This window comes from Mobula hypostoma, chromosome 5 (assembly GCF_963921235.1).
Source record: "Mobula hypostoma chromosome 5, sMobHyp1.1, whole genome shotgun sequence".
Lineage (NCBI taxonomy): Eukaryota > Metazoa > Chordata > Chondrichthyes > Myliobatiformes > Myliobatidae > Mobula > Mobula hypostoma.
Window position 1 is genome coordinate 197,768,150 of NC_086101.1, and position 12,886 is coordinate 197,781,035.

The following is a 12,886-nucleotide window of genomic DNA, read 5'->3' on the forward strand; positions in this document are numbered from 1 at the left end:
CTTTGTACTCTGCCTTGGAGTTTGTCCTTCCAAAGTGTACCATCTCACACTTCTCCGGGTTGAACTCCATCCGCTACTTCTCAGCCCACTTCTGCATCCTATCAATGTCTCTCTGCAATCTTCGACAATCCTCTACACCATCTACAACACCACCAACCTTTGTGTCATCTGCAAAATTGCCAACACACCCTTCTAACCCCATATCCAGGTCATTAATAAAAATCACGAAAAGTAGAGGTCCCAGAACAGATCCTTGTGGGACACCACTAGTCACAACCCTCCAATCTGAATGTACTCCCTCCACCACCACCCTCTGCCTTCTGCAGGCAAGCCAATTCTGAATCCACCTGGCCAAACCTCCCTGGATCCCATGCCTTCTGACTTTCTTAATAAGCCTACCATGTGGAACCTTGTCAAATGCCCTTCTAAGATCCATATAGATCACATCCACTGCACTACCCTCATCTATATGCCTGATCACCTCCTCAAAGAACTCTTATCAGGCTTGCTGGACACGATCTGCCCTTCACAAAGCCATGCTGACTGTCCCTGATCAGACCATGATTCTCTAAATGCCCATAGATCCCATCTCTAAGAATCTTTTCCAACAGCTTTCCCACCACAGACGTAAGGCTCACTGGTCTATAATTACCTGGACTATCCCTACTACCTTTTTTGAACACGGGGACAACATTCGCCTCCCTCCAATTCTCCGGTACCATTCCCGTGGACAACGAGGACATAAGGATCCTAGCCAGAGGCTCAGCAATCTCTTCCCTTGCCTCGTGGAGCAGCCTGGGGAATATTCCATCAGGCCCCGGGGACTTATCCGTCCTAATGTATTTTAACAACTCCAACACCTCCTCTCCCTTAATGTCAACATGCTCCAGAACATCAATCTCACTCATATTGTCCTCATCGTCATCAAGTTCCCTCTCATTGGTGAATACCGAAGAGAAGCATTCATTGAGGACCTCGCTCACTTCCACAGCCTCCAGGCACATCTTCCCACCTTTATCTCTAATCGGTCCTACTTTCACTCCTGTCATCCTTCTGTTGTTCACATAATTGAAGAATGCCTTGGGGTTTTCCTTTACCCTACTCGCCAAGGCCTTCTCATGCCCCCTTCTTGCTCTTCTCAGTCCCTTCTTAAGCTCCTTTCTTGTTACCCTATATTCCTCAATAGACCCATCTGATCCTTGCTTCCTAAACCTCATGTATGCTGCCTTCTTCCATCTGACTAGATTTTCCACTTCACTTGTCACCCATGGTTCCTTCACCCTACCATTCTTTATCTTCCTCACCAGGACAAATTTATCCCTAACATCCTCAAGAGATCTCTAAACATCGACCACATGTCCATAGTACATTTCCCTGCAAAAACATCATCCCAATTCACACCCACAAGTTCTATCTTTATAGCCTCATAATTTGCCCTTCCCCAATTAAAAATTTTCCTGTCCTCTCTGATTCTATCCTTTTCCACGATAATGCTAAAGGCAAGGGAGCAGTGGTCACTGTCCCCCAGATGCTCGCCCCCACTGACAGATCTGTGACCTGACCCGGTTCGTTACCTAGTACAGGTGTTTCCCGCTTTTCGAACGTTTGCTTTACGAAACCTCACTGTTACGAAAGGCACCTAATTAATTAACTTGTTTATTTCGGCTTTTTTCTTAAAGATGTGCTGTGTGCCTCCCGGCTACCGCTGTATCCCTGCATGCTTCGCGGATTGGTATCGGGTCGCTGCCTGGAGGGTGGGGGCCACTGCACCACCCCAACCTCCAACAACTCAGTCTAACACACCATCATCAGTGTGCTCGGCAAGCTGTCTTCCTGATCCCCTAAGTGATACTACACTGTATATAAATTATTTCTACTTTATAAAGGCTGTGTATTTTTATGTGTTATTTGGTATGATTTGGCAGCTTCATAGCCTAAAAGTTACTGTACAGAGTGTATTTGCTAACAGCGCTTGTGTGAGATTTTCTGCCGAGAGCGCTTGCGTGAGATTTTCGCTATGGAGAACAGTGCCGGCAATGATTGTGGAAAAGTATTTCTACTTTATATAGGCTGCGTATTTATCATATCATTCCTGCTTTTACTACGTTACTGTTATTTTAGGTTTTATGTGTTATTTGGCATGATTTGGTAGGTTATTTTTGGGTCTGCGAATGCTCACAAAATTTTCCCATATAAATAAATGGTAATTGCTTCTTCGCTTTACGAAATTCCGGCTTACAAACCGTTTCATAGGAATGCTCTACCTTCGGATGGCAGGGGAAACCTGTACTAGATCTAGAATGGCATTCCCCCTGATCTGTGACAGGAATCCATCCTGGACACATTTAACAAACTCTGCCCCATCTAAACCCTTGGAACTAATCAGGTGCCAATCAACATTAGGGAAGTTAAAGTCACCCATGATAACAACCCTGTTATTTTTGCACCTTTTCAAAGTTTGCCTCCCAATCTGCTCCTCTGTATCTCTGCTGCTACCAGGGGGCCTATAGAATACCCCCAATAGAGTAACTGCTCCCTTCCTGTTCCTGACTTCCACCCATACTGGACAGGATGATTTAGCTGTATGGCTGAGGAACTGGTGCAGGGAGTAGGGGTTCAGATTTCTGGATCTTTTTGATCTTTTCTGGGGAAGTATGACCTGTACAAAAAGGATGGGTTACACCTGAACCAGAGGGGTTTCAATATCCCTGCAGTTAGGTTGACTAGATTTGTTCAGGAAGGTTTAAACTAATTTGGCAGGGGAATGGAAAATGGAGTGATAGTGCTGAAGACGAGGTAGTTGGTTTACAAACAGAGGCAATGTGTAGTGAGACTCATAGCAAGGAGAGGTTAATGTTAGGGAAAAATTGCAGACAACGGGATGAACTGCAATGTAAAAAGCAAACAAAATCAAAAAGGGTGCGTACAGGACTGAAGGTGTTATATTTGAATTCGCACAGTATATGGAATAAGGTAGATGAACTTGTAGCACATTTTCAGATAGACATGTATGATGTTGTAGGCATCACTGAAATATGGCTGAAAGATGATTACAGCTGGGATCTTAGGACAGGCGGGAGGACAGAGGATGTGGTGTTGCTCTGTTGGTAAAAAAAAATGGAATTATCGTTTGAAAGAGGTGACATAGGTTCGGAAGGCGTTGAACCATTGTGGATATATCTAAGGAATGGCAAGGGTAAAAAGATCCTGATGTGAGTTTTATAGACTCCCAAACAGTAGTAAGGATGTAGTCTACAAATTACAAACGCAGATGGAAAATGTATGCCAAAAGGGTAACATTACAAAAGTTAGAGGGAATTTCAATACACAGGTAGGTTGGGAAATTCTGCTCTCATCTTATGGTCACATATTTTCTTATTATACTTTATTTTTTTATTATGTATTGCACTGTACTGCTCAAAGTTCAGAATAAATTTATTATCAAAGTACAAATACAGTGCAGTGAAAAAGTCTTCAGCACATATATACAGCTAGGGTGCCTAAGACCCTTGCACACTGTATTTATCAATGTGGAGCAGAGAGCGTGTTTGTAAATCTAGCGGGGGCAAAGGATGTTGAAATGGCAAGGGTGGAGTGCCACAGGAAGGGTAGCAAAGGAATACCAGGGTCGGGGAGTGAAGCGGGTGCAGACACAAACAGCCCTGGGACACCAGGCAAGGTCCTTTGATTCTAAACAATTAAGTTTATTGATCATTACGGAATGTTGCTCTGGTGCATCCAACTCACCTCTTCTCCCTTTCCCAACAATAACTTCCCCCTCCCTGCTCCCTTCCTCCTCTCAGTCCACATCATATCAGAATCAGGTTCATCATCACTAACATACATAATGAATTTTATATTCTGGGACAGCACAGTGCAATACATGAAACTACTGCAGTATTGTGCAAGGGTCTTAGGCACCCTAGCTACATATATGTGCCTAAGACTTTTGCACAGTACTGTATGTCACCATATACAGCCCTGAGATTCGTCTTCTTGTGGGCATAGTCAGTAAATCCAAGAACCGTAATAGAATCAATGTAAGACTACACCCAACAGGGTGGACAAACTGCCAATATGCAGAAGTAACAATGTGCAAATACAAGAGAGAAAAATAAAGAGTGTGAAAGTGAGTCCATAGTTCAATGATGAGTTCAAACTGGGTTCAACGACGAATCAAGTGATGTTATCCTCTTTCGCCCAAAAGCCTGATGATTGAGAGGTAGTAACTGTTCCTGAACCTGGTGGCGAGAGACCTGAGGCTCCTGTACCTCCTTCCTGATGGCAGAAGTGAGAAGAAAGCATGACCTGGGTGGTGGGGGTCAAATGATGGATTCTAATTTCCTGCCACAAAGTGCTCAATGTTGGGGAGGGCTTTATCTGAGATGGACTCGGGTGTATCCACTACTTCAAAGGTCCAATTTAATGTCGGAGAAATGTATACAATATACATCCTGAAATGCTTTATCTTCGCAAAACATCCACGAAAACAGAGAAGTGCCCCAAAGAATGAATGACAGTTATATGTGGGAACCCCAAAGCTCCCCCGCCAGCTCCTCCTCCCAGGGCTAAGTGGCAGCAAGGCAATAATACTTCTGGTAGGATTTTCCATTCAAGGACATTGGTGTTTCCATACCAGGCTGTCATGCAGCCGGTCAATATCTCTCCACTACACATCTACAGATGATTGTCAGAATTTTAGATATCATGCTGGATCTCTGCAAACTCCCAAGGAAGTAGCAGTATTGTCATACTTTCTTTGTAATTGCTGGGCCCAGGACAGGTCCTCTGAAATGATAACAATTAAGGAATTTAAAGTTGCTAACCCTCTCCATCACTGATCCTCCGAAGAGTTTTGGCTCATGAAACACTGTTTCCCTCCTCCCGTAATCAATAATCGGCTCCTTGGTCGTGTTGACATTGAGTAAGAGGTTGTTGTTGTGGTACCACTCTGCCAGATTTTCAATCTCCCTCCTTTATGCTGATTTGTCACCATCTTTGATTCAGCCCGTGACAGCAAACTTGAATATGGCATCGGAGCTGTGCTTAGTCACACAGCCTTGTGGTGCACCTGTGTTAATGGAGATTGTGGAGGTGCTGCTGACAATCTGAATTGACTGGGGTCTGTAAGTAAGGAAATCGAGGATCCACCGCAGAAGGAGGTACTGAGGCCAAGTTCTTGTTGATTAGTTTTGAGGGGATGATGGTGCTGAATGCTGAGCTGCAGTTCATCCTGATGTATGCATCTTTGCTGTCCAGATATTCCAGTGTTGAATGAAGAGTCAGTGAGATGCCATCTACTGTGGACCAATTCCAGGTACCTTTGTCCACTGTACACCTCAATGCCCGACCATGCCCTGAACATGCATACCTGTGATTTGGCTTTACAAAGTGCAGCACCTCACACTTGTCTACGTTAAATTCCATCTGCAATTTTTCAGCCCATTTTTACAGCTGGTTGAAATAACTGTGCATGCTATGATAACTTTCCTCACTGTCCACCACACGTCCATGATTCATTTCAATTACAGAACAGGTTGGAGGTAATGAATGCTCAACCTGTTCACAACCGGTTTCTCTGGCGTAATTCATTCCTCTGATTTGCAGTAACTGTTTCCAGAAGTGTTTCATCATAATGCAAGCACATTACACAGGGAGAGAAAGCAGGCTTTTACTCACCACATCTGTGACATTTAAGATTTTCCGAGTCATTCCTTCAGCATCGTGAGAAGGCGTTGGAGTGAACCAGAGTTTCTGGAATGTTTCATTGACCAGTTTCTGCAGAGGGACAAACTCAAGTTACATTGCCATCCACTTAATAAAGTTCACCTGGTCACTGCTATCAGCAAGCACAAAATTAGAACAGCTTATGTCTCTCACTACCTTTTATTCACGCCACTGGATAAACTGGAAATGGGGAAGAACTGGAGGATTGCAGTTAAAATAGAGAAGGAGAAACCGAATATCAGTGATGGAGGCAACACTTCACCTGTGAGTCTACTGGGGTCATCTACTGTATCTGGGCTTCCAGTGTGGCCTCCTGTAGATTGGGTGAGACCCAACGCAGATTGGGAGACCGCTTTGTTGAGCACCCACGATCCATCGGCCAGAAAAAGCAGCATCTCCCAGTGGCCAACAGTTTCAATTCTATTTCTCATTCCCATTCCAGTATGTCAGTCCATTGCCTCCTCTGCTGAGTCCACACTCAGGTTGGAGGAGCAACATCTTATATTCCTTCTGGATAGTCTCCAACCTGATGGCACGAACATAGATTTCTCGAACTGCCAGTAATGCCCCCTCCTCTCACCATTCCCCATTACCTTTCCTACCTCTTTACCTGCCCATCACCTCCCTCTGGTGCCCCTCCTCCTCTTCTTCCTTCCAAGGACTTCTGTCCTTTCCTATCAGATTCCCCCTTCTCCAGCCCTATACCTCTTTTACCAATCAACTTCCCAGGTCTTTTGCTTCACCACCCCCACCCCAGTTACACCTCTCACCTAGTGTTTCTTCCCCCACCCTAACTCTAACTCATCATCTTTCTCTCTCCAGTCCTGATGAAGGGTCTCAGCCTGAAATGGCGACCACATTTTTTCCATAGATGCTGACTGGCCTACTGAGTTCCTTCAGCATTTCATGTATGTTGCTTGGATTTCCAGCATCTGCAGATTTTCCCTTGCTGATGTCAGATTAACCTCATTAATTTCTTAGGGTGTAGAGGATGATATACAGAGCACAGTTGGTGCAAAAATGTACTTAAGAGTTGGAGCACTGCAAAACAGAAACAGGCCTTTCAGCACATTTAGTCCATGCTAAACTATAATTCTGCCTAGTCCCATCGACCTGTGCCCCCATACCCCTCCTATCCATGTATTTATCCAAATTTCTCTCAAAAGTTGAAATCAACCCCGCATTCAATGGCACCGGCAGCTCATTTCACATATTCAGCATCCTCTGTGAAGAAGGTCCCCCTCATGTTTCCCTTCACCGTTCACTCTTAACTCATGACGTCTAGTTCTAGTCTCACCCAGCCTCAGTGGAAAAAGCCAGCTGCATTTACCCTATCTATACCACTGATATTATTACATACCTCTATCAAATCTCCCACACTCCTGTAAATAAAATCCTAACCTATTCAACCTTTCCCAATGAATTAGGTCCTTCAGTCCTGGCAACATCCTCGTAAATTTTTTCCGTACTCTTTCAATCTTTTTGCCATTTTTCCTGTAGGAGGATGATATAATGTACGCAATACTCCAAAATAGGCCTCACCAATGTTTCATACAACTTCAGCATAATATCCCAACTCCTGTACTCAATACTTTGATTAATGAAGGTCAATGTACTGAAAGCTCTTTTTACTACACTATCTACCTGAGAGGCTACTTTCAAGGAATTAAGGATTTTTATTTCGAGATCCCGCTGTTCTATCCCACTCCTCAGTACCCTACCATTCTCTGTGTAAGCCATACCCTGGTTTGTCCTCCCAAACTGCAACACCACACACTTGTCTGCAATAAATTCTATCTGGCATTTTTCCAGCTGGTCCAGATTCTGCTGCAAGTTATGATAGCCTTCCTCGCTGTCCACAATACCCCAATCTTGCTGTCATCTGCAAATTTGTTGATCTAGTTTGCGATATTATCATCCACATTATTGATATAGATGACAAACAACAATGGACCCAACACTGATCCCTGCAGCACACCACAAGTCACGGGTTTCCACTCAGAGGCAACTCTCTACTATCAGCCTCTGGCTTCCATGAAGCCAATGTCAAATCCAATGCCAAGTAACTAAGCCTTCTTGATCAAACTCCTATGCAGGACCTTGTCTAATGCTGGAGTACAGAGAAAATTTACAAGGATGTTGCCAGGACTTAAGGACCTAAGTTATTGGGAAAGGTTGAATAGGTTAAGATTTTATTCACAGGAGTGTGGGAGATTTGATAGAGGTATGTAATATTAGGAGTCTTAATAGATACAGTAAATGTAGCTGGCTTTTTTCACTAAGGTTGGGTGAGAAAGGTGGTGGAATCAGATATAATCACCATCTTTAGAAGACAATTAGACGGCTACTTAAATACACATGGCATAGAGGGTTATGCTCTTAATATGGGCAAATGGGATAATGTAAATGAACAAAATGTCAGTATGGATGTGGGCTATGACTGAAAGGTCCTCTATTAAACTGGTCCCACTGTACAGAAATGCTCTGGCATACAGATCTACAACAAGGCCCTGTCGATTTCCCGTATCTCGAGAGACATTATACAGCAAAGGCAGATAGCAATGAGGATATTCACCACTACCTCCAGTGTGACGGCACAGACTTTGGCTCTCTGAGGAAAACAACATTTCAAAATCAAGCCAGACACCAAGTTACTGGTTTACTACACCGATATGGAAATTTATGATCATCTCTTCATCATCACAAGGTTCTATCAAAACTGGGAATACCTTTACATAGATTCCAAATGTTTAAGAAAGCAGCTATCAACCCATTCAAGTAAAAATTCCGGATGTGAAATAAATTCTGGCCTAGTCAGCAACACGAGGAATATAAACACGGGAAATCTGGGCCAGTAATAAAAAAAATCCTTATACATTTCCTGGAAGTATTGTGAAAGTAGATTCAATTTTAACATAGAGTCATACAGTATGGAAACAGGCCATGATGGATTTCAATAGGTCTTTCAAAGAGCCAGCACAGCACAATAAGGTGAATAATCCTTTTTTGTTATCAGTCTGCGATCCTCCAACTGCACACTTTAAGTCTGAAATATTTTAGCATTGTCTAAAATAAATTGGAAACAGACGTTCTCAGGGAAATGTACGGAAGAAATGTGGCAAAAGTTCAGGGGATATTTGTTCATGTGGAGTTCTGCATAGGTACGTTCAAATGAGACAGGGAAAGGATGGTAGGGTACAGGAACTGCAGCGTACAAAGCCTGTTGTAAATCTAGTCAAGAAGAAAAGAAGAGCTTACAAAAGGTTCAAATGCTAGGTAATGATAGAGAGCTAGAAGATTATAAGGCAAGCAGAAAGGAGCTCAAGAAAGAAATTAGGGGTGGGTCAGGCCTTGGCGGACAGGATTAAGGAAAGCCCCAAGGCATTCTACAAGTATCTTAAGAGCAAGAGGATAAGGCGTGAGAGGATAGGACCAATCAAGTGTGACAGTGGAAAAGTGTGTATGGAACTGGAGGAGATAGCAGGGTACTTAGTGAGTACTTTGCTTCAGTATTCACAACGGAAAAGGATCTTGGCGATTGTAGGGACGACTTACAGTGGTCTGAAAAGCTTGAGCATGTAGATATTAAGAAAGAGGATGTGCAGGAGCTTTTGGTAAGCATCAAGTTGGATAAGTCACTGAGACCGGACGAGATATAGCCCAGGCTACTGTGGGAGGCGAGGAAGGAGATTGCTGAGCCTCTGGCGATGATCTTTGCATCATCAATGGGGACGGGAGAGGTTCCAGAGGATTGGTGGGTTACGGATGTTGTTCCTTTATTCAAGAAAGGGAGTAGAGATTGCCCAGGAAATTATAGGCCAGTGAGTCTTACTTCAGTGGTTGATAAGTTGATGGAGAAGATCCTGAGAGGCAGGATTTATGTACATTTGTAAAAGCATAACATGATTTGGAATAGTCAGCATGGCTTTGTGAAAGGCAGGCCATGCCTTACGAGCCTGATTGAATTTTTTGAGGATATGACTAAACGCATTGATGATGGTAGAGCAGTAGATGTATTGTATATGGATTTCAGCAAGGCATTTAACAAGGTGCCCCATGCAAGGCTTATTGAGAAAGTAGGGAGGCATGGGATCCGAGGGGACATTGCTTTGTGGATTCAGAACTGGCTTGCCCACAGAAGGCAAAGAGTGGTTGTAGACGGGCCATATTCTGCATGGAGATTGGTCACTAGTGGTGTGCCTCGGGAATCCCTGCTCTTTGTGATTTTCATAAATGCCCTGGATGAAGAAGTGAAGTGATGAGTTAGTAAATTTGCTGATGACACAAAGGTTGGGGGTGTTGTGGATAGTGTGGGGCTGTCAGAGGTTAAGGCAGGACATTGTTAGGATGTAAAAATGGGTTGAGAAGTGGCAGATAGAGTTCAACCCAGATAAATGTGAGGTGGTTCATTTTGGTAGGTCAAATATAATAACAGAATATAGTATTAATGGTAAGACTCTTGGCAGTATGGAGGATCGGAGGGATCTTGGGGTAAAAGTCCATAGGACACTCAAGGCTGCTACACAGGTCGACTCTGTGGTTAAGAAAGCATACGGTGTATTGGCCTTCATCAATTGTGGGATTGAGTTTAGGAGCTGAGAGGTAATGTTGCAGCTATACAGGACCCTGGTCAGACTCCACTTGGAGTACTGTGCTCAGTTCTGGTCACTTCACTACAGGAAGGATATGGAAACCATAGAAAGGGTACAGAGGAGATTTACAAGGATGTTGCCTGGACTGGGGAGCGTGCCTTATGAGAACAGGTTGAGTGAACTCAGCCTTTTTTCCTTGGAGGATGAGAGGTGACCGATAGAGGTGTATAAGATGATCAGAGGCATTGATTGTGTGGATAGTCAGAGGCTTTTTCCCAGGGCTGAAATGGCTAGCACAAGAGGGCACAGTTTTAAGCTGCTTGGAAGTAGGTACAGAGGAGATATCAGGGCTAAGTTCTTTTTCTTTGTAATATAATTTTTATTGAATTTTCAAAAAGAATACATGAAAAAATAGAATCTACCCTCCCCCTCCCCTTAACCCTCCCCCCCCCCATATATAGTCCTACCTAAAAAGAAAGAAAAAGAAAAAAAAGAAAAAAAAAGAAAAGAACCGCCTGGGTATTGGAAGGTTTCCACATGCTCCATGGGATTCAAAATAAATTTGGTATAATTATTTGTTACTTTTCCCAAGTGACCAAAGTCTTTATCGGAGCACTTAAATATGCCATCCTATCTTTTGTAAATAAGGGCGCCAAATATTCAAAAATGTTACATATTTATCTCTTAAATTATAAGTAATTTTTTCGAGTGGAATAGAACTAGCCATTTCATTATTCCAACGATCCATACTTAAATACGAAACAGATTTCCAAGTAACTGCTATAGTCTTCTTAGCTACTGCCAATGCAATTTTTATAAATTCTTTCTGATATTTATTCAATTTAAGTTTCGGTTTTATCCCTTCAATATCACCTAATAAAAATAATACAGGGTTATGTGGAAGTTGAGTTGCAGTAATTTGTTCCAATAAGATTCTTAAATTTATCCAAAAGGGTTGAATTTTAAAACAAGACCAAGTAGAATGTAAAAAAGTACCAATTTCTTGATTACACCGAAAACATTTATCAGTTAGATTTGAATTTAATCTATTTATTTTTTGCGGTGTAATATATAATTGGTGTAAAAAATTATATTGTACTAATCTAAGTCAAACATTTATTGTATTTGTCAAACTGTCAAGACAAAGTCTTGACCAATTTGTTTCATCAATATAATATTCAGATCTGTTTCCCATTTTTGCTTTGACTTATGGGTTCCTTGTTTAATTGTCTGATCTTGAATCAAATTATACATACAAGAAATAAATTTTTTAATTTTCCCTTTTTGAATTAAAATTTCAATTTCATTAGGTTTTGGCAAAAACATTGTTTGACCCAGCTTACCTTTTAAGTAAGCTCTTAATTGAAAGTAACAAAAGAAAGTATTATTAGATATTTTATATTTATCCTTTAATTGTTCAAATGACATCAATATACCTCGTTCAAAACAATCTCCTATAAATTTAATCCCTTTTTGGTACCAATTATATAAAAGTTGATTGTCCATTGTAAAAGGAATAAGTCTGTTTTGGAACAAAGGTCTCCTTGCTAATAGAGATTTCTGTGTTTCATTATCAACATTTATCTTATTCCATAGATCAATCAAATGTGTTAATATAGGAGATTCTTTCTTTTCCCGTACCGATTTAGATTCCCATTTATATATAAAATCTTCAGGTCTATTTTCTCCTATCTTGTCTAGTTCTATTTTAATCCATGCTGGTTTTCGATCATCGAAGAAAGATGCAATAAATCTAAGTTGATTTGCTTTATAATAGTTTTTAAAGTTTGGAAGTTGTAACCCTCCTAACCCAAATTTACATGTCAATTTTTCCAATGATATTCTCGACATTTTACCTTTCCAAAGAAATTTTCTCACACATTTATTTAACTCTTGAAAAAATTTCTGTGGCACAAATAAAGCAGGTGATAGTGGACAACCTTGTCTAGTTGACCTTTTTAACTGGAATGATGTTGAAATTTGAGAGTTTGTCACTACTTTAGCTTTAGGGTTAGAATTTAAAGTTTTAATTCAATTTATAAGAGATGTTCCTAACCCATATTTTTTTAGTACTTTAAATAAAAAATCCCATTCTAATCTATCAAATGCTTTTTCTGCATCCAAAGCTACTACTATACTCTTCTCATCCCTTTATTGTGCCAAATGAATTATACTGAGTAGCTGGGTTACATTATCTGCCAATTGTCTATTTTTAATAAATCCTGTTTGATCCATATGTATCAATTTTGGTTAATATTTAGATAATCTATTCGATAAAATTTTTGCTATTATTTTATAATCCGTATTCAGTAAAGAAATAGGCCTGTAAGATGCTGGTTTCATAGGTTCTCTGTCTTTTTTTGGCAATACTATTACAACCGCTGTTGAAAAAGATTCTGGAAGTTTATGTATTTTTTCTGCTTCACGTATTAGTTCCATAAAAAGAGGAAATAATAAATCTTTAAATTTTTTATAAAATTCAGGTGGAAAACCATCTTCTCCTGGAGATTTATTACTTCAGAGTGATCCTAAAGCTTCTTCAACTTCTTTTAATGTAAAAGGCATAT

General features: G+C 41.2%; 1 protein-coding gene across 4 annotated transcripts in view; it reads right to left on the reverse strand.

Moving 5' to 3' along the window:
* The window catches only part of LOC134347278 (nipped-B-like protein), a 518,044-nt gene that overhangs the window by 138,521 nt on the left and 366,637 nt on the right, over positions 1-12,886 (reverse strand). For all 4 annotated transcript variants that reach the window (XM_063049674.1, XM_063049675.1, XM_063049673.1 and 1 more), the window contains one exon: positions 5,680-5,778. In XM_063049674.1, the coding sequence (XP_062905744.1) occupies positions 5,680-5,778 (99 nt within the window). The remainder of the gene's footprint in view (positions 1-5,679; positions 5,779-12,886) is intronic.